General features: G+C 44.4%; 1 protein-coding gene across 2 annotated transcripts; it reads right to left on the bottom strand.

Annotated features, from left to right (window-relative positions):
- Positions 1 to 8,798: 8,798 nt before the first annotated feature.
- LOC143031882 (uncharacterized) lies at positions 8,799 to 21,248 on the bottom strand. 2 transcript variants are annotated; one of them, XM_076196244.1, is made up of 2 exons: positions 20,690 to 21,248; positions 8,799 to 12,186 (listed from the first exon to the last, which is right to left on the bottom strand). In XM_076196244.1, the coding sequence occupies exon 2, from the start codon at positions 12,092 to 12,094 to the stop codon at positions 10,541 to 10,543; it is 1,554 nt and encodes a 517-aa protein (XP_076052359.1). In that variant the 5' UTR covers positions 12,095 to 12,186; positions 20,690 to 21,248; the 3' UTR covers positions 8,799 to 10,540. The 2 variants fall into 2 exon arrangements, with proteins under 2 accessions (XP_076052359.1, XP_076052360.1); XM_076196245.1 differs by lacking the exon at positions 20,690 to 21,248 and adding an exon at positions 20,080 to 20,155.
- Positions 21,249 to 21,660: the final 412 nt, after the last annotated feature.

Below are 21,660 nucleotides of genomic sequence, written 5' to 3'. Positions count from 1 at the left end.
ATGAATTGGGGCAGAAAAGTGAAGGAGACCTCTTGCCATCCTTTTGAGTGGGCGACTCTATAAGAGATGGCATGTAACTCCCCTACTCTCTTGGAAGATGCTAGGGCTAAGAGAAAAACTGTCTTCAAGGTGAGGTCCTTCAAATGAGCATCTCGGAGGGGTTCGTAAGGTTAACCTTGATAAAGGTTAGCTGAGGAAGAGCGAATAGGAGCGGACATGTCTTCCGCCACTTCTCTGGGAAAACCCTTCTCTAGGAAGATCCGGACCATAGTCTGAACGCGTGAAGCGCAAGAGCTGACGGGTTCTTGTGCCAGGCCCCGTTGATCGGTTGATGTAGAAGGTCGGGTCTTCCCTGAAGGGCCAGGGGCTCTTCCACTGCTAGCTCGAGGGCGTCTGGAAACCATGGGGCTTCCGGCCACCAGGGAGCGATCAAAGTCATCCGAACGTTGGATGCGTTTCTTACTCTCTGGAGCACCTTCTGTAGCAAGGGAAACGGTGGGAAAGCGTAGATGTCGAGGTTGTCCCAGCTTTGCAGAAGAGCGGCCTCTCCTGCCGCCAGCGGATCCGGGAGAGGGCTGAAATATATTGGGAGCTGGTGATTCCATCTGGTGGCGAAAAGGTCAACCAGAGGGGAGCCCCATTTGTTGATGATGAAGTTCGCTACTTCCCGATGGAGGGACCATTCCGTGCTGATTACCTGACTCCTTCTGCTGAGGTGGTCCGCCCAGACATTCTTCTTCCCTGGGATGTAGCGAGCTCTGAGTGACACTTGGAGATTCTCGGCTAAATTGAGGATGTCCATAGTCAGAAGGCTTAGGTCCTGGGAGACTGTGCCACCTTGCTTGTTCAGGTAGGCTACTACCGAGGAATTGTCCGACATGATGCCCACTACTTTCCCCGAGATTTGATCCGTGAAATGACGGAGAGCCAGCAGTACTGCTCTCAACTCTAGCCAGTTGATATGGGCTGTCCGCTCGACTGTGGACCAGGAACCGCTGACGTGATCGTCGTTGAGGTGGGCCCCCCAGCCCTCCTTGGAGGCATCGGAGAATAGGAGGAATTCGAGGGGAGATGGGCCGAGGGGCATTCCCACGAGCAGGTTGCACGGGTCCTTCCACCAGAGAAGAGAATCCTTGACTTCTCCGGTGATGCGTTGTCGGGTTTTTCCCCCTTGCGGGGACCACTGAGACTTGAGGAGCCACTGTAGCGGTCGCATTCTTAGTCTGCTCCTGGGGATTAACCTCTCGACGGAGGCCATATGGCCCAGGAGGACTTGGCACTGTTTTGCCGTCAGGAACCCGGTCGATAGTGCTTGTACAACGAGAGAAGTGAGATTCTGGATTCTCTTCTCTACTGGGAAGGACTTCATTAATTAGGGAAGAGTCCAGAACCATACCCAGGTATGTGACTCTCTGTCTTGGAATGAAATCTGACTTCGTCTGGTTGACTATGGTGCCCAATTTGCGGACAAAGGCTAGGACCATTCCCAGGTGTTCTTAGCATAGCTGGGCGGACTGTGCCAGGATCAGCCAATCGTCCAGGTAACGGAGTAGGCGAATTCCTTTGGAGTGGGACCACGCTGAGACGAGTTTGAACACTCTGGTGAAGACTTGGGGTGCTGTGGATAGGCCGAAGCATAGGCAGGTGAATTAGAAGGTGGTGCCCTTGTGGACGAATCGGAGGAATTTTCTGGATGAGGGATGTACTGGTATTTGGAAATAGGCATCTTGGAGTTCCAGTGACATCATGAAGTCCCCTTCCCTGATGAACGCCCTTACGGCCTCTGGGGTGTCCATTCGGAACTTCGTCAGGGAAAGGAACTTGTTGAAAGGAGACAGATCGATGACTGGTCTCCACCCCCCTGTTGCCTTTGCTACGAGGAATAGCCTTGAGTAGAACCCTGGGTCCGGAGTCGAGACTTCCTCTAGAGCTCCTTTCTGAAGCAGAACGGAGATTTCTTCCGCTAGGGCCCGCCCGCGATCCGAGTCCGGATGGTAGTTGCTGACTTGGATGGGATAGAGGGAGAGGCTGGGGACGGTGTGAAAAGGAAGGCGATAGCCTGCCTTGATGAGCTGTATGGTCCAGTCGTCCGCCCCGGCCTCTTCCCATGCCCTCCAGTAGAGAGAGAGGTAACCTCCTATCCTCTGCGGGAGGGCAGGCGAATTCCTAGAATTTTCTGCGGGGGCGTCCGGAGCCTCTATGATGTTTGCGCCTATGTTCTCTATTCGGAAACGGGCGGTGCTTTTCTGTCTGTGTTTTCGACTATGAATGGGGGGGGGGCATTTCTTCTCTCTTAGGGTGAAGAAAAGGCTACCTCTGCGTCTGAGAGGACCTAGGGGTCGATGGTGTGTGTGTGTGTGTGTGGGGGGGGTCCTTGGCCTCGAGCTAGGGACGGCTGTTCTCTCGATGGCTCTGTTATGCATCAATTGGTTCGCGCTTGCGATTGCCGAGTCCACCATTTCCGGGGGAATCAGCGTGTGGGTGAGAAGGGGATCCCTCTTCAAAGGAGCACAAATCTCTCTGAGGAGGGGGTCACTGGGGTCCCCGAGGATGGTGTCTCTCCTGCGGGACTCGAAGTTGGCCCAGGACGTTGAGAGGCAGGCAGCCTGATGCTTCAGGGCTCTGCTCGCGCTTTCCAATAGAGCCTGGAGGTCGCATTCTTCCTGGGGTTGCAGTTCGGGTAAGAACTCCCTTACTGAGGCAAGGAGGCGTTCCAGCCAGGAGTTCACCGCCAGGGACAGAGCCAGGGATTGAATGTGGTCTCTGACTTCTCTGCCGGAAAGGAGGACATTTCTTCTGCGTAGTGATTCCGCGTCCGCTTTGACCAGCTCTGGTAACCTCACCGGGATCGAGGCTTCCCTGAGGTTTGTCCCCGATGGGGTGTAGAAGCGTTTTTGGTGTTCCACTGGAACCGAAAGCCAACGCGCTTTCTCGGTTGTCCTTTTTGCGAGAGCGTCGGAGGCCTGGGTCATGGCTCTTACCGTCTGCGTACTCCATGGAAGGTGGATTGGAGGAGGCTTCGCTTTCTGAGAATTGCCCGTCCTGAAGATTTCAGACTCGAATGTGGCTTCCTCTTCTTCTTCTTTTTTTTTGGGGGGGGGGCAGTCAATTCGCCCTCGCAACTCTCGCGAGGATGTCTGAGAAGGAAGGTTTAACCACCATCGGGGATTCCAACTGGGAATCGTGAGGGGATAGGGAGCTTGTCCCCTCCCCTACGGCGCTGTGGACATCGTCGTCGTCGTAGGAGGGGTCTGCACGGTCAGCGAGAAACACCGCACTTCCATCATCGTCACTGATGGGTTTGTGGGGGTTCCGATCAAGTGGAATATGGTCTAGGGGGTCCCTTGGGGGTGGTGACTCCTGACGAGCTTCCGGGTGTAACATGAACCGTGCTTGGGTTGCCCGGATAAATTCCCGTTGTTCCCTCATTGTATTAAAGAGTGAACAGATAGTGGGGAGGAGGTCCTGGGAATGCCCGCTTGGAGAGTCCTGCTTGGGTGCGGATGGTCCGGGGGACTCAAGGGGGAGGCCTCCTGCCCAACGGGCATGGAAAGGGCTCCGTTGATCACCTGGCTCGTCTTACGATGGGTTGAAGGTGGACTGCGGGACTCCCGATTAGAAGAAGAGGCTGAGGCGCTCTTTGTCTTCGAACTCGGGTTCTTTGTCCATTTGGGAGTTGAGTATCCGGGAAGGGCCGAGGGCGAGCCACAAGCGGCCGCATCCGGGAAAAAACTCGTACAGGAGCGGTAGTTAGAGGGGGCCGGAGGCGCATGTCCGTCTATGCTAACCGCCCTGGGTGAAGGAATAGGAGACAACTGGCCCTGAGATTGACTCGAGGTGGATGTTGTACAACCTTTCCGTCTACTACGCTTTGGAGGAGGGAGAGAACTGCTCGTCTCCTCCGCAGGCGTAGTATGCTTTCTCTTTGTTTCGGGGGGTGACGGAGGAAGCCATTTTCCCTGCTTGCGTACCTTGTTCCTTGCATGCACTTTCTTGTGAGCATGAAAATACGCGGACCACTGCTCATCATCCCATTGAGCGCACGTTTCACACGGGGATGAAGGGGAACACTCCATATTCCTACACTTGATGCACCAAATGTGTGGGTCCGCATGTGTTGGCGGGAGCGGGGCAAGGCAGAGATATTTCTCTTCGACGAAGGCACACAACCTATCTCGAACAACAACACTAGAACCAGATTCCATACTTACAGAGAAGGGTAGAATACTCGGTGGCGGTTAACGAAATGAAGCGGGATAGGAAGAGGGCACTCAAGAAATTCCAGGCGACCGGATGTCTTTGATGCAAGACGCTCCAAAAAAAAGGACGCCGCTGGAAGGCTGGTGGAAATGGACGAAGCAGGTTGCCCCATTTTCGTCACTGCCCAAACGCAAATAGTGAACCGTGGAATAAGAAGGGTGCACTATAGCTCGGTGGCGGTTATGTAAAATAAGAGAAACTTCACTATCGTTCAAAGAAGGGAATTCTACCGTTCCCAAAACTGAACTTGGGTAAATTGAAGCAAGTATTGTGAGAGACGTTGACTCGTTGGCTACCGCGAAGAGAATGGAGTTTAGTGTGACTTGTGGGGGAGGGGGGGGGCGTGCCCCAGTAGGGCCTCTTACTGAGGATAACCGTTGCCCAGACCCACGGAGTGAGGTGTTTTAAAACAACACACAGTGTTTAGCGATAGAAAACTTGCGCTACGCAAAAGTATCCTATGGTAAGGAGTACCGAAGAGTCTGTATTCTTCGGATAAATAGATTCATATGCTGTTTCCTTATGGTCGCCGAATCTCATTAAAGACATTGATAGATTGGAAAAAGTACAACGGCGAGCCACAAAAATGATTCCAAATATAAAAAATAAATCACACGAAAATCGACTGAAAAATATGAATCTGTTTTCCTTAAAAAAAGCGTAGACTTAGAGGTGATTTGATACAGGTATGATTCTCAAGAGAATTCACATCAAAAGTTATAAAATTTTCACACTAAATGAGAATCAGATAAGAAACAATGGTCTCAAACTGTCTGGAAATGGGTCTAATTTGGAAGCAGGTAGAAAAAACTTCACCAACCGTGTAGTTAATGAATGGAATAAAATTCCTGCAGAGACAGTGCAGTGTAGTTCAGTTCGAAGCCTTAAGAATCATTTAGATGAACACCTAAGCAAGATGCTGGAATGATTATTACTTATTTTATATTATTTGTTTTTGTTTTGTTATGATTTGTCTGTTTGATTCTCATGTATTATATGTCAAATTATCATTATTTACTATTTACCTGTTTGTTTGTTGTTTGACTGTGCCTATGCGTTTATTTATGTATTTCATTTGATACTTACATTATTGTAGTTTTTATTTATATATTTATTTATTATTATCATTATTATTAGGATTTTTTTGCATCCGACCCAGATATGGACCAAAAGGTCTCCTGTCGGCATGCTCCGCCTTTGTAATCCTTTGAGCGCGGAGCTGGTAGGTAGAGTTCCGAACGTATCTAGATGGAAAGTAGGCAGGTCTTCACTCCGTGGAGCGAAGGACGCACTCCATCGGGGCCCACGCCGACAGATACCTGCTAGTCTTCCTACGTGCACCATGCGCTTTCCTATACACATAACCCATCTATTAATGAAAGCGTAAGTAGCCTTACGTGTGTTTCACTTTCGCCCCACCCTTGCAACAGGGCTTGCAATATAGTTTGAAACATGGCGCAGTGAGTAGGATACCCTTGCAACAGTGATACAAAAGCGACGATACGTTAATCGATGGTGCGTGTATGAAGGAGTAACAGTAATATGACGATACGCGATTCGGTGGCGCGTACGTGAACGAAGACTTGACGGAAGTGTCGACGGAATTAGGCGACAGTGTGCATGTTGGACCGTGAGTGCTGTGCTGTGCAACAGTGTGGTGCTAGACAGTGGACGCCACATTACGTAGAACTAGTGTCGCGCTTTCGTAGACATGTAGTGGCGCTAACAAAGGGGCCTTTCATCCCACTCATCAGGATATCGAACCTCTTGGCAGAGCACTACCCGCCGCCACCGTGACCTATATACGGAGCGAAGCTGACATCACGCAACCCACCAGCCTAACCACGCAGGTCATGCCCACCTAGCCAGGGGAACATGGAACCAAGACGCAATTCACCGGCTTCGGTTTCGGAGGCGAGTGACTTACCATCCCCACCTACGCTCACACCAAATGTGACGTCTTCGCGGGATAGTGGCGGTAACATCAGACAGCTCGTAGTGGTGATGCGAGAGGAACGGAGAGAGCACAGCAAGAAAATCGACAAAACAGCGGACACCCTGCAATCCCTCGTAGTTTTTGTCACCTGCACAACGTCCCCAACACCGAGCCTCTCGTCGACCTCCCCGTCCCCTCCTCCTCGGCCTTCCGCCCCAATCCCGCCTGTCACCGGAGTGACACCCGCTCCTCCGCCACCCGGCAACCTCTCGGTCCAACGTCCCCTGGCTCTGCAGGCCGATGCACACTTCCGGTCGTTTCATTCGTGGCGCCATGACTGGACCGACTATGCCATCATAGCCGGTGTTAATAGGTTGCCACGTGACATACAGCTCCGGTCGTGGTTGTCCCTCGACGTTCTGGGGATACTACCGAACTCCCTGGACATCCCGCAGGACACCTCGCTCTCGGCCGATGAGAAGCTTGTCGGACTGCAAGCCCACTTCCGGGACAAGCGAATCGAGGATCTCCACCGCCGCGACCTGCTCCGATACAGAGAGGCGCAAAGCGAGTCCTTCGACGACTTCTACGACCGAATAAGGAATAAGGCTGAAGAAATAGACCTGTGCACCGGAAACCCCGTCACTTGTGCGGAGGCCCAGCTGAAAATGGTGATGCTCATCGGCGTCAGGGACGAGAAACCCGTACAACGCCTCAGCTCCCTCGCTGCAAACACGTCAGAGCAGGAGGTACTAACCAGCTACCGCTCACACGAGGTATTGAGGGTGACAGCCTCGGCACTCCAGGATGACCCGAGCTTAAGCGCCGTCTTGGCAGACATAAGGGCCTAGCATATGACGCATGCACCCCCGCAATACAGCGGTCCCTGTCAATCCTGCGGCCGCCGGCACGACCTCAGGAAATGGCGGGCGTCTAACAGCACCTGCCACAGCTGCGGGAACAAAGAACACCGCCCTCGCACCTCCAAGTGACCTGCCGGGGATGTCCACTGCCACGCCTGCAACAAAGAGGTTCACTGGGAGTATTGCAAGTCGACCAAGGATCGGGACAAGGAGTACCATGAGTCGTCAATTCCCGACGCTACTGCACCTCCCAACGGGAAAGCCGGCATCTGCCACCATGTCTGACGGCCACCTGTCATTATCCGCAGGTGCGGACGTCACTGTGATAGGCACTCGACACCTAGACATGTTGGGGATACCCAGGGCCAGCTTGCAGTCGTCGCTCTCGGTGCCGACGTTCATGGCCGATGGGTCCCAAATGCCCCCCGCAGTGGGACGCTTCCGGTTCAACTTGACGCTCGCTGACAGAGACTGCGCCGCCGATATACGGGTACACGATGGGGTCCAACTCTACCTTTTATTATTCGCCCACTGTTGGGAGTTGGCCATAGTTGCGCACGACTTCCCGAAGCTCATCGTAGCGGTGACGTACTCGAACAGGTACGCCAAGCTAACACTACCCGTTGACAGCTCGCCAGCTGCCGCTCACGACTATTTTCTACGGGAATTTAGCGACGTCCTGGTCTCCAAGGATGACCACCGCACCTCCACCCTAAAAAAGATGGGCGTCCACCCATGAGAATCCACATGAAAGCCGACGTGATGCCCTTCGCCGTCCACAAGCCCAGGCCGATACAATTCACATATTAGGATCAAGTGAAGGAAGAACTTGCCTTAATGGTGCGGCAAGGTATCATTACGCCTGTCAGTGAGGAGCCCTTGGAGTGGTGTCACTGTCTTTCCTCCGACGGCATCACCGCCGACGAGGATAAAGTGAGGACCACACGGGACTTCCCCACGCCATCCAACTTGACTGACCTACGCTCCTTCATGGGCCTGGTGAACCAACTGACGGATTTCACCCCGGCCATAGTGAAGACAGCTCAACACTTAGGGCCTCCAATGAGCTCTAAGCGTTCATTCACCTGGACCCCGGACCACAAGGCTTTCGCCGACGTTAAGCGAGCTTTATCACCGCCAGCACTGGCGCACTTCGACCCTGCCCTGCCAATGGTACAGATGCATCAGGCCTATGCGGCGTCGGGTACGCCCAAATCCAAGACCACGGTCACGGGCGCTTGCTTCTTGTTTAGTGTGGCTCGCGGTTCCTGATGGACGCCGAAACCCGCTACGCCACCATCGAATTGGTGCATGCAAAATATATCCGTTCGGCTTGTCCCACTTCACGTTGGAGACGGACCGTCGTCAGCTCATCCCCATCCTTAACTTCTACTTCTTGGACGCCGTCGAGAACCCCCGCCTCCAGCAGCTTGAGGAGAGGCTCTCGCCCTTCGTCTTCACGGCGAAGTGGTGCGCACGCCGACAGATACCCGTTTGTCTTCCTGCGTGCACCACGCGCCTTCCTGTACACATAACCCAATGATTAATAAACGCGTAAATCACCATAGATGCATTCCACTCTCGCCCCCCTTTGCAACTACACTTGCAACAGCAAGAAGGTTCTGTCCCAGGAATTATGAGAGAACAAGCACATGCAATACTACTACTAGACACCACGAACAAGCTCTTCTTAGCACAATTAATAACAAAACCGTTCAGCAATTTTATCATTATTCGTCAACAACGAAGAATTCATCATATGACATCTGGTATTACTCTTGGAAAGACTTCAATGAAATGCGAGAGTTGTTTCAAAGGATACAATAAACACTGCTAAATATATTACCGTAGATATATTTACAGTAACACAGATTTCAAGTAACAATGTCGTATACACCAAAGAACTTTACACAACACTGAGATAAACAGACCTTTATCCGTCATGACGTACATATATATCCACCAGTTACACCATTTCCTAATATTCTTGATTTTTTGTAATTACAAAACGATCCGTGCACTTCATGGAACACTTAGAGGTCAGAATGCAAAACGGAAGACAATTTTCTAAAACTCCAAGGAGAGTGAATAATGCATTGCCGACCATTCCCACGATACAGTTTTGCCAATTAGAATTTAGGCACATGAACGCTATTTTTCAAAGCTAAATAAATCGTTTGCAATTCGGCTATCGTCAAGAATCTTCGGAGGAGTGACGTATGAGTAGCTGACCATAGCTATTCACACATCATTGTTCAACATTGAATAATTGTGGGAAAATTGAATAAATTATGGTCTACTGTGTATCTGCCAACTGTAACAACGGGCAAAGTAGTGGTCGGAGCTTCTTTCAATTCCCCTGTGATGCAGATCGAAGATCTATATGGATGTGGAATATGAACATAATAGGGAGAAAGAGATCGTAGTGGGTACCAAGTGATCATTCTAAATTTTGCTTGAATCACTATGAGCTCGTCTTGTGAAGGATCTGGCTAATTCTATTGGATATTCGGGAGTTGTGCGGCCTCGTCTAAAGGCAGATGGGATCCCAACTACCTTCGCACCCTTTCCAGCCCTTGGATCGACCCCTAAAGTGACCAAGGGTCGAAGAAGTAAGGCCTTCAACAAACGCCGCAGGCTAGAGGCGAGGCATTGGTAACTGCAATGCAGCGTGTGGCACTATACCAATAACACAGGATAAGCCTAGGCTATAGGCCTTGGTAGCACATGTAATGCATATTGTGAAGCAGCACAGATCAATATTCATAAAATGTGCAACACCAATAATGAATTCCTAATTGGACACACGGATAACAAATCCATTTGGCATGCACGCATTATGAAGATTCATGAAAGAGTTAAGATTAATAATGTATGCATGTCTAATGAAAGTATCTGTGCGGCCACCAGCGTGGGTCATCACCCAATACATATCAACCTTTCGTGAGGTGTGAGTCAATGTGACATTTAAGACGAATCTTTAGTGAGAAGGCTGAAAGGTTTTCTTTCCTGTATGGGCCACCACGTGAGGTCTTTTTTTTCTGAGAAAGCTGCATCAAACAGTTCACACGTAAAAGGCTTCTCTACAGTGTGCGTCATCACGCGATGTTTGAGAACACTATTCAGAAAGATGCATCTCACAGGTCACACTGGAAAGGTTTCTCTCCAGTGTGGGTCATCATGTGATGTTTGAGAACAGTCTTTTCTGAGAAAGCTCCATCGCACAGGTCAAAACTGAAAGACTTTTCTCCAGTGTGGGTCATCACGTGATATTTCAGAGCAGTCGTTCCTGAGATAGCTTCATCACACAGGTCACACTTGACAGGTGTGGGTCATGTGTCGTTCCAGGGCCCTTTTGTTGGAAAACTGCATAACACGGGTTAGATTGGAAAGGCTTCTCTCTAGTGTGGTTGACCACGTGTAGTTTGAGATGACTCTTTCCTGAGAAAGCTGCATCACACATGTCGCATTTAAAAGGCTTCTATCTAGTGTGGGTCACCAAGTGTCGTTTGAGATTAATCTTTCGTGTGAAAGCTGCATCACACTGGTCACACTTGAAAGGCTTCACTTCACTATGGTTCACCAAGTGTCGTCTGAGACTACTCTTTTGTGAGAATACTGCATCACACAGGTCACACTTGAGAGGCTTCTCTTCAGTGTGGGTCACCAAGTGTTGTTTGAGACCATCCTTCACTCTGAAAGTTGCATCACACAGGTCACACTTGAAAGGTTTCTCTCCAGTGTGAGCCATCACATGATATTTGAGACTACTATTCCCTGAGAAAGCTGCATCACACAGGTCACACTTGAAAGGCTTCTCTCCAGTGTGGGTCATCATGTGCTTTTTGAGAGAACTCTTCAATGAGAAAGCTGCATCACACATGTCACACTTGAAAGACTTCTCTCCAGTGTGGGTTACCATATGTAGTTTGAGATAACTCTTCAATGAGAATGCTGCATCACACAGGTCACATTTGAAAGGCTTCTCTCCAGTGTGGGTCTTCAAATGTTGCTTGAGTGAGATCTTCCATGAGAAAGCTGCATCACACAGGTCACATTGGAAAGGCTTCTCTCCAGTGTGGGTCACTGCATGCTGTTTGAGATGGCTCTTTTCTGAGAAATCTGCATTACACAGGTCACATTTGAAAGGCTTCTCTCCAGTGTGGGTCATCACATGACGTTTGAGTTTACCCTTTGTTGAGAAAGCTGCATCACACAGGTCACATTTGAAAGGCTTCTCTCCAGTGTGGATCATGACATGACATTTGAGAGCTCCCTTTGCTGAGAAAGCTGCATGACACAGGTCACATTGGAAAGGCTTCTCTTCAGTGTGACTCCTCATGTGTTGTTTGAGAGAACCCTTCCGTGAGAAAGCTGCATCACACAGGTCACATTTGAAAGGCTTCTCTCCAGTGTGGATAATCACATGATATTTGAGTGCATTATTCTCTGGGAAAGCTGCATCACAAAGGTCACACTTGAAAGGCTTCTCTCCAGTGTGGGTCACCATATGTAGTTTCAGATTATTCTTCCATGAAAAAGCTGCATCACACAGGTCACACTTGAAAGGCTTCTCTCCAGTGTGGGTCATCATGTGACTTTTGAGACTAGTCTTTCTTGAGAAAGCTGCATCACACAGGTCACATTGGAAAGGTTTCTCTCCAGTGTGGGCCATCATGTGATATTTGAGAGCCCTCTTTTGTGAATAAGCTGCATCACATAGGTCACATTTGAAAGGCTTCTCTCCAGTGTGGGTCATCACATGATGTTTGAGACCACTCTTTCGTGAAAAAGTTGCATCACACAGGTCACACTTGAAAGGCTTCTCTCCAGTGTGGGTCATCACATGACGTTTGAGAACACCCTTTTGTGAGAAAGTTGCATCACACAGGTCACACTTGAAAGGCTTCTCTCCAGTGTGGGTCATCATGTGATTTTTGAGACTAGTCTTTCCTGAGAAAGCTGCATCACACAGGTCACAATGGAAAGGTTTCTCTCCAGTGTGGGCCATCATGTGATATTTAAGATGACTCATGAGATAGGTGTGTCACATGAGTTTCTCTGTTCGATGATGAATATACAGAATTTTTAGATACCTTTTCCAAGATGTTGATATTTACCCTCAACCTGTAAGAAAAAAATAAGTTCGACATTAACTTTTTGAGAGCTTGTGAAAGGTGTAACATGAGCATAAACAAATACAGTGGGGGCATCTAATGAAAATGCAGTAGGGAAAGGGAATAAATGACTCATAATACTGATATTACGGTGGTATTCTAAAAAAAATAATAATAATAAAAAATAATAATAAATCCTAATATAAATTCTATATAAATACTTGGGAGAAGATTTATATAATAAAGGATTTTTTTAAGAATACCACTGTAAGAATTTTGTATTAAGAAAAAAAAATAAAGAAAACCACCATTAACCTCTTTGTTACAATGATGCCTACCAGGCGTCATGAAGTGCGAGTGGGTATACGTGGATGAGGGTGTTGGTATCAAAATTATATCTATTTTGTGGTTGTAGCTGAGTGACTCCTGAATTCTGTGAACTAGTTTGATAATATTTTATGTGTTTATCATTACTCAGTGAAAGAAAACAAGTAACACAGCAGATTTCATATCTTATAATGCAAGTAGTGTGATGCATCGTACATTAGGCATCTGATGCTGCACACAAGAATTTGGCTCATATTTAAGAGGTTAAAGGAAGAAGATATGGAAGGTTGAATAAATACTAAAAATGATGGGGTTGCACAGAACATAAATTGGGACAGTATATAATCAGGAAATAATAAGGCAAAAGAATGGCTGAATAAATATTATAGAGGTAGAGGACATAAGAAAAAAGAGAAGTATACAGTAGCATCATTGGATATGAAATATCTTTGTCAAATTTTCAGAGAGGACCACTACACACACACCAATCAAGGATGTCATAAATCACCATTGGAGAGATTCACGAGAATCTGATATTGATTTCTACAGCAAATCTCTTGTTTTTTGGGGAAACAAGTGATATTCCACACATATACCACCACAAGCCTATAACAAAATCAAATGTTGATTTCTGACATCCTTCTGTGAGAAGTAAATTACTTCTAGTCAATCTATCCTAACTTGTCCCAACCTACAACTAAGTTAGGTTAGATTCACTCCTCACTTCCGTCAATCACTAAAACAAGGTGCACAGTGGGAAAGGTTTATTGAGCTATAGTTATTCAGTGGAAACGGCCACTTCAAATGAGTTACAAGTAATTTGCATGGATATTTGTGCCCTGTAGCAATCTTACTCATAAATCAACATGTGATTGAATTTTTTAGGTGACTGGTAATATGAAAATTAATAGGAAAATAATAAGATGCAGGAATGGATGAATAAATATTACAAAGAGAAAGAAATCATAAAAAAAAGTGTGATGAAGGATATACCAGCACAGTCAACTGGAAATAAGAAATATTAGTAAAAATTTCACAGAGGCTTACATCCAGCCACCAAGGATGTCAGAAATAAATGAGTAAGCATGAGAATTTTGGCAGAAATAGTACCACAAGCCCATAAATAAATCTATAATAGGTTTATATCTATTATCTTTGAATGAAAAAAAAACTAATCTAGTCAACCAAGCCTTATCCATCTCTACATATGGCTAAAGTCTATTCCAATAGAAGTTACACTTGATTTCTGCCATGCAGCTTGGTACAGTTGGTAGTCCTTTATACTCCAGCTCCACACAAGCACCAGCAACATGCAAATTTCTCACCTCCTTCAGAAAATATTATATTTCTCCATTTTGTTCATAAGAAATTTTGGTTTCAATCATTGGAAACCAAACACTACAACTAAAACAAAATTTTCAATACTTTATAGGATAAAAAACTGAGTAATTATGTGGAATTGAAGTCAAGGAAAAGATAGTATAGGTTTATATATATCTTTATTTACAATTGAGGTTTACAGCAATTATGATATCAAATATAGAATAAAATATATGCTCTACATATACAACTGAACACAGTGGCACATCCAGATTTCACATATTAAGCAATAAAAAATGAAAATTAAGAATTTTCATAAATATTTTGCGTCATGATGCTCGCAGTGCAAGGGAGGTTGGGAGGGATGGTAGTTGCTGGCTCCTTCTGTCCTCCTCCTATTCCACTCACCCCTATCTTCTGTCCTCTCCCGTCCTTCCTCAGCAGACATTCCCCTCTTTCCCAATGCCCCTTTTACCCCATCCATCCATCTCATCCTTGGTTGACCCCCTCATGTTCACTCCTTCCACACCTCTTTTACTAGTCTTTCTTCACTCATTCTTTCCATGTGTCCAAACCATCTCAATACTGTTTCATCAACCCTATCTCCCAACTCCCTTTCCACCCCTGTTCTCCTCCTCACCTCCTCATTTATCACTCTATTCAGCCTAGTAACCCCTATCATACTTCTTAGGCACCTCAACTCAAATATATTCAAACTCCTCCTCTCTTATGTTCCATGTTTCTGCCCCGTACAGTGAACAAAATGTAAAAATATATTTTATGAAGGTGAGGAATTAGCATGTTGCTGGTGCCTGTGCCACATCAATTTTGTGTGTGTATTTACCTAGTTATATTCTATGGGAAGAGAGCTATGCTTGTAGTGTCCTGCTTTTGTATCTCTCCGCATCCAATTTATTCTTAAAATCTTGTATAGCTTTGGCACTCACTGTTTCCTCCTTCAGTTTGTTCCAGATATCTATCACTCTATGTGGGAAGCTATTCTTTTTCAAATCCCTTGTGTAACTGTCCTTCTTTTGTTTCTTCTCATGTCCTCTTGTTTTTCTTCTGCCCATTTTAATAAGTCATCTCTATCAAGACTTTCCATCCCTTTCATAATTCTGTATATATTCAGCAAGTCACCTCTTTCTCTTCTCTGTTCCAGTGTTGGTAGATTTAATTTTTCCAATCTTTGTACGTTAAATTGGAGAGTGTTGGTGCCATTTTTGTCGTTGCTTTTTGAATCCTTTCTGATTTCTTTGTTTGTTTTTTGTTTTTTTGTACAAGGTGCCCACAGTGTCGTAGCATACTCCAATTATGGTTTTATCAGTGTAATTAATATTTTCTTTCTTCATGCATGTAGTCGAAGGTCACTTTCATTGATCTTAAGTTAAAAGTTTCTCTAACTAGTTTGTTGACATGTTTATCAGGTGTCAAGTCACTTCAGATGATTACTCCAAGGTCCCTTTCTGAGTTGACTTTTTTGACTTCTTTGGTACCAATTTTATATTTACCCGATATTCTATTTTTGCTTTTTTCCAAATTCCATTATGCTACATTTCTTAATGTTGAAGTTCACTTCACACTTCTGACTCCGTTTCCATATTTTGTCCACGTCTTCTTGTAGTGATTTGCAGTCTTCCTCTGTGTTTACTCTCTTTAGCAGTTTCACATCATCTGCAAAGAAGTTCATGTAACATTTCACTCCTTCACCTATATTATTTATATATATGGCAAACATTAATGGTGCCAATACAGAGCCTTGTGGGACGCCACTTTTCATATCTTCCCAGTACCAGTTTTTGTCTCTATGTACCACTCTCATTTTTCTCCCACTCAAGAAATCTTTCATCCATTCCAGTAACTTACCTTGTATTCCACCTATTATTTTAATGTTTGTTATGAGCTATTTATGTAGTACTTTGTTAAAAGCCTTCTGCAAGTCTAAGAAGGTGCAATCTGCCAAGCCATCTCTTGTACTACTTCTACTAATCTTGAGTAAAAGCATATCAAGTCTATGGTACATGATCTTCTGCTTCTAAAACCAAATTGTTTAGGGTATAGTATTTTATTCTCTTCCAACTGTTTGATCCATTTGTTTCTGATCACTTTTTCACATTTTTTGCTACTGTGCTTGTAAGGGATACTGGTCTGTAGTTTGTAGGATTTTCTTTGTCTCTTCCTTTATTTATTGGTATATTTGCATTTTTCCAATCTTGTGGTACTTTTCCTTCTTTGAGTGAGAAGTTAATTATCTTGTGTAATTTGTCCGTTAGTTAATCTATACACTCTTTCAATATCCAATTTGCAATTCCATCCAGTCTGTGTGATTTCCTAACATCCAGGTTTTTTATTTGATCTATTATTTCTTTCAGTGTTACCTTTATTTCTTTCATTTCAGGGGATCTTTCTTGTAGTCCATCCTCCCAAATTTGTGAGCTTTCAATTGTAAAAACAGACCTGAAGTGTCTGATCATAACTTCAGCCATTTCTATATCTATATATTCTTTATTTCCTTCATGCACTTTCACCATTTCATGTTTATCTTTTATTTTATCATTTATATACCTGTAAAAGAGTTTGGGTTGATCTTTGCATTTGTGTATTGTATCTTTTTCGTAGTTTCTTTTTGCTTTCCAGCGTATCATCACATATTCATTCCTAAGTTTTGTATATGTTTGCCATTTGGATGTTTTTTTGTATTTTTTCCCATCTTTTCCAGGCTTTGTCTCTTCTACGTTGGAATGATCACTGTCAGACCAGCCCTGTGTTTTTGGGGGCACATATACTACTATCAATTTTCTACTATTCATATTACGATTTACAACTTTAATCATAATCATTTCCACATTATATTTACCTTCTTTTTTCTTTGTCACATTTAAGCATTTTTTGGGCCAATACCATGACTCCACCCCTCTGTCTATCCATTCTATTTTTTGCCCAATGGTTGTATAGACCTCGTCCCACCATACTTGTTGATAGAGGACCTTTCAGCTTTGTCTCCACAACTCCCATTATGTGTGTGTGTGTATTTACCTAGTTGGTGGAAGGTACATTGAGAGTGGAGGATAGATGGAGAAAGAGGAAAAGGACAAAAGGTAGGGAGGTGCTTAGAGTGAACTCTTTAAATGAAAAGGAAAAGGAGAAGGAGTACAAGAAGAAGCTGAGAGAGGAGTGGGAGGAAGTGAAGGATAGAGTAGAGCTAGGAGTGGAGGAGAGGAGGAATGGGGGATGTTTCAAGGAGGGAGTCACAAAGTGTGCAAAGATGGTGTGTGGAACAAGAAGAACAGGAGGAAATTGAAGGAAGGGTAGTGAGTGGTGGGATGAGGAAACAAAGAAGGTTGTAGAAGAGAAGAAGCGAGCTTTCACAGATTGGTTACAAAATAGGACAAGAAAAGTAAAGCACAAGGTAAAGGAGGCAAAGAGGAGAGCAGATGTGAAATGGGAAAAAAGGTATGACAGAAAATTTTGAAAGTAATAAAAAGATGTTTTGGAAAGAAATTAAGCGAGGAAGAGGAGACGAATCAAGTAGAGAAGAAAAGGTAAAAGGTGCAGATGGTGAGATGATAATGGAGGAGAAGGCAGTAAGGGGAAGATGGGCAGAATATTTTAGAAAGTTGCTATATGTGAAGGAGGATAGGGAGGGAAAGATAGTTGGAGGTGAAATGGAGGTGAAATAGGGAAGGATGAAGTGAAAGCAGCTGTTAACATGATGAAAGCAGGTAAGGCACCTGGTCTGGATGGATGCCATGCAGAATGTCTAAAAAAAAGGAGGTACAGTGATAGTGGACTGGCTGGTGAGGTAAATTATTTAATGTTTGCTGGAGAGAGGGTAGAGTGCCGGAGGACTGGAGGAGTACCTGTATAGTTCCACCTCACAAGGGAAAAGGGGACAAGTGTGAGTGTAGTATTTTCAGAGGGATTGGCTTGTTAAGTGTAGCTGGGAAGACTTATGGGAGGATCTTGATTGAGACGATTAAGAGAGGAACAGAGGGCATAATTGGTGAGGAACAGTGTGGATTTAGGACGGGTAGAGGTTGTGTAGATCAGATTTTTATGGCAAAACAGATATGTGAGAAAGCTATAGGAAAGGGAAAGGATGTTTTTGGGCTTTTATGGATCTGGAAAGGGCTTATGACAGGGTATAGAGGAAGGCACTGTGGGAGGTTTTGCGGATATACGGGATAGGAGGAAAGCTTCTAGGAGCTGTCAAGAGTTTTTACAAGAGTAGTAGAGCATGTGTCAGGATTAGAAATGGAGAGAGTGAATGGTTCGAGGTAAAGGTGGGACTTTGTCAGGGATGTGTTATGTCGCCCTGACTGTTTAACTTATACATGGATGGGGTGGTGCGAGAGGTGAATGCAAGGGTGGTGGGTCAGGGTTTGGAGATGGTTAAAGAAAATGGAGAAAAGTGGGAGGTGAGCCAGCTGTTGTTTGCGGACGACACTGCGCTTGTAGCAGGATCAGAGGAGGGATTGAGGAAGTTGGTGACAGAGTTTGGGAGAGTGTGTGATAGAAGAAAGCTGAAGATAAATGTGGATAAAAGGTGATGAGATGTACAAGGGGTGAAAGTGGCAGCAGACTGGAAGTGAGCATTAAGGGAGAGTGACTGGAGGAAGTGGATAGTTTTAGATACTTGGGTGCAAATGTGGCAGGAAAAGGTGGAGTAAAGGTGGAGGTAGAATGTAGATTGAGAGAAGCGGTGGATTAAAGAGTGTAATGAGGAATAGACATTTGGGAATGGATGCTAAGAGGAGACTGTATGAAGGAGTGATTGTGCCAACAGCACTGTATGGGGCAGAAACATGGAACATAAGAGAGGAAGAGAGGAGTTTGAATGTGTTTCAGATGAGGTGTCTGAGAAGTATTATGGAGGTTACTAGGCTGGATAGAGTGAGAAATAAGGTGAGGAGGAGAACAGGGGTGGAAAGGGAGTTTTGAGATAGAATTGATGAAAGAGTATTAGGATGGTTTGGACTCATGGAAAGAATGCGTGAAGAAAGACTAGTAAAAGAGGTATGGATGGCAGATGTGGAGGGAGTGAACATGAGGGGACGTCCTAGGATGAGATGGATAAATGGGGTGAAGGGGGCTTTGGGGAAGAGGGGAATGTCTGTTGAGGAAGGACGGGAGAGGACAGAAGACAGGGGTGAATGGAGAATGGTTGTATATGGATGATGCTGTGATGCATGGGGTGGAATGGGTGGGTGAGGTAGTATGTGTGAGCAAAATTTGATGCAGCCCAAAGGGATTTCTCCCCATCTTCTCCTTCTCTGCATGGGGGAATGAAGAGGGGGGTCGCTAATTTAATGAAGTGGCCTTGCTGTGGATGTGCTGTGTCTTGCGACACTGCCTCTGACCTAGGGCAGTGGACAAGGTGCAGGGATGACCCGTCACCCAGGAGGTGCTAAGATAACAGGGAGGGTGGAGGGGTGTGGAGTGTATTCAGGGATGGAATAGGTGGGAACGATTTTTTGCCTTTTCCTTTTTGGCTACTTCCCTTGTAAGGGGGAAAAGCCTTGGAATATGTATGTATGAATTATACAGGAAGGGAGCTATGCTCGTGGTGACCCATCTTTGTACCTTTCAGCATCAATTTTTTTCTTAAAATCTTGAATAGTGTTTGCACACACTGTCCAAGACTTGTTGTAATGAGTTGCAATCCTCCTCCATTCTTTCTTTAGTATTTTTGCATCGTCCACAAATAAATTCATATAACGCCCTATTCCTTCACCTAAGTCATTGTGTGTTTAGGATTGTAATGATTTGAGGCATACTCTCGTCTCTAAATAAACTGTACTTGATTAGCATATACCATTGCCTAGGTTTGGTCAATTTTTAGAAGTGCACATCTACATGATATAGCATTAGAACATTATCTATTTTGTAAATTATAATACATCAACACTATGTTTTTCTTGGCAGAAATTAATTACAAAATGTTGCTAAAACTGATTTACTAACAAAGAAAGTTGCAGTGCGTGAATGATACATCATGTTTGTTTTGATGGATGCCAAGGTTGAAGAAATGAAAGGATGGTAAATTCATCTATTCTAACCTAATCTAACTTAACCTACGCTACCTAACATATGTCATGGATGCTAACGGCCTGATTAAGTACTTGTTTGGACTGCGTGGAGTAGAGTTGTTGCATAGCTTGAAGGAAGCCCTACTATCTTTGTAACAGCAATTATTAATGTCACTTATATTTGGAGAACACCTGGTTTACAGCGTGAAAATCATCGTCTAACTTACATGACATCTCTATGCTATGCTCGCAGCTTCATTCAGTAGTATATTTGCTTTTAGCAAGATTTTGTTATTGATTTCTGCCAAGAAAAATGGATATTATGTTAATGTTTTATTATTCACAAAATTAATTTTCTATTGCTACATCACATAGGTGTGCACTTCTAAAAAAATTATTGAATAACATTAGCATACACCATTGCCTAGGTTTTGAATAACCTATGCACTGACAATTCTTTCCCCAATATTTTTTGTAAAATACCCCTGCGTCATTCCAGTCGTTGCCTCATTATATTTCTCTAGTATTCGCTCCAAGTTGAAAGACATAATGAAGTTGAAGATGTTGGCAGCACCAAATAAAATTGAGTGAATCCATTAAGGAACCTTTCACCCCTTTCCCCAGTACGGGAGAAATGGAGAATGCCAATGTAATATTTTGTAACAGTAACAAAATATTGAAGATCAAACTCGGAAGCATGCTCGGTTTCACATCGATGAACGTATACCAATTTGAGCCTAAGTACGATAAATTGGTGAGTAGGAGACGGGATCACATGAGCATTACTCCTTTCCTGTATACTGCAATTAGTTAAATACATACGAATGCAAACATTACCTTCTTTCTTTGGAAGAGTGAAGACTATGTGACACTGGGCTCCGATATGTAAACAAAGATGGCGGAGAGTCTAGGAAAACGAGACCCGTATATTATTTGTTTAAATTAAAAAGCATATTCATTATTTATCTGTAGCTATATTGTACTGAGGAGGTAAAACATAGTTAGTTCATCCACATTTGGAATATGCTGTTTCCGTATGGTCGCCGAATCTCATTAAAGACATTGATAGATTGGAAAAAGTACAACGGCGTGACACAAAAGTGATTCCAAATATATAAGATAAATCATACGAAAATCGACTGAAACATAGGCATCTGTTTTCCTTGAAAAAGCTTATACTCAGAGGTGACTTGATATAGGTCTTTAAGATTCTAAAGGGAACTCACAACATTAAAAGTGATAAAGTTTTCACACTGAATGAGAATCAGACAAGAAACAATGGTCTCAAACTGTCCGGAAATAGATCTAATTTGGAAGTAGGTAGAAACAACTTCACCAACCGTGTAGTTAATGAATGGAATAAACTTCCTGCAGAGGTAGTGCAATGTAGTTCAGTTCTAAGCTTTAAGAATCATTTAGATAAACTCCTAAGCAAGATGCTCTAATGATTGTCATTTATATTATTGATTTTTGTCATCATTTGTCTGTTTATCAGTTTTATTTCTCATTTATTATTAGTTATATGTCAATTTATTATTATTTACTACTTACCAGTTTATTATCTAACTATACCTATGCATTTATTTGTGTATTTAATCTATTATTGACATTATTATATTTGTTTTATTTATTCATTCACTTTGATTTGTTTCGTATCTGACCTAGATATGGACCAAAAGGTCTCCTGTCGGCATGCTCCGCCTTTGTAATGTATATATATATATATATATATATATATATATACTATATATATATATACTATATATATATGCATATCTATATATTATATATATATATATATATATATA

The sequence above is a fragment of the Oratosquilla oratoria genome, chromosome 12, assembly GCF_046742065.1.
Source record: "Oratosquilla oratoria isolate Oo_2021 chromosome 12, ASM4674206v1, whole genome shotgun sequence".
In the NCBI taxonomy this organism is placed as follows: Eukaryota; Metazoa; Arthropoda; class Malacostraca; order Stomatopoda; family Squillidae; genus Oratosquilla; species Oratosquilla oratoria.
Note: the sequence above shows the minus strand (reverse complement) of the source record. Positions and strands in the feature narration are given on the sequence as shown.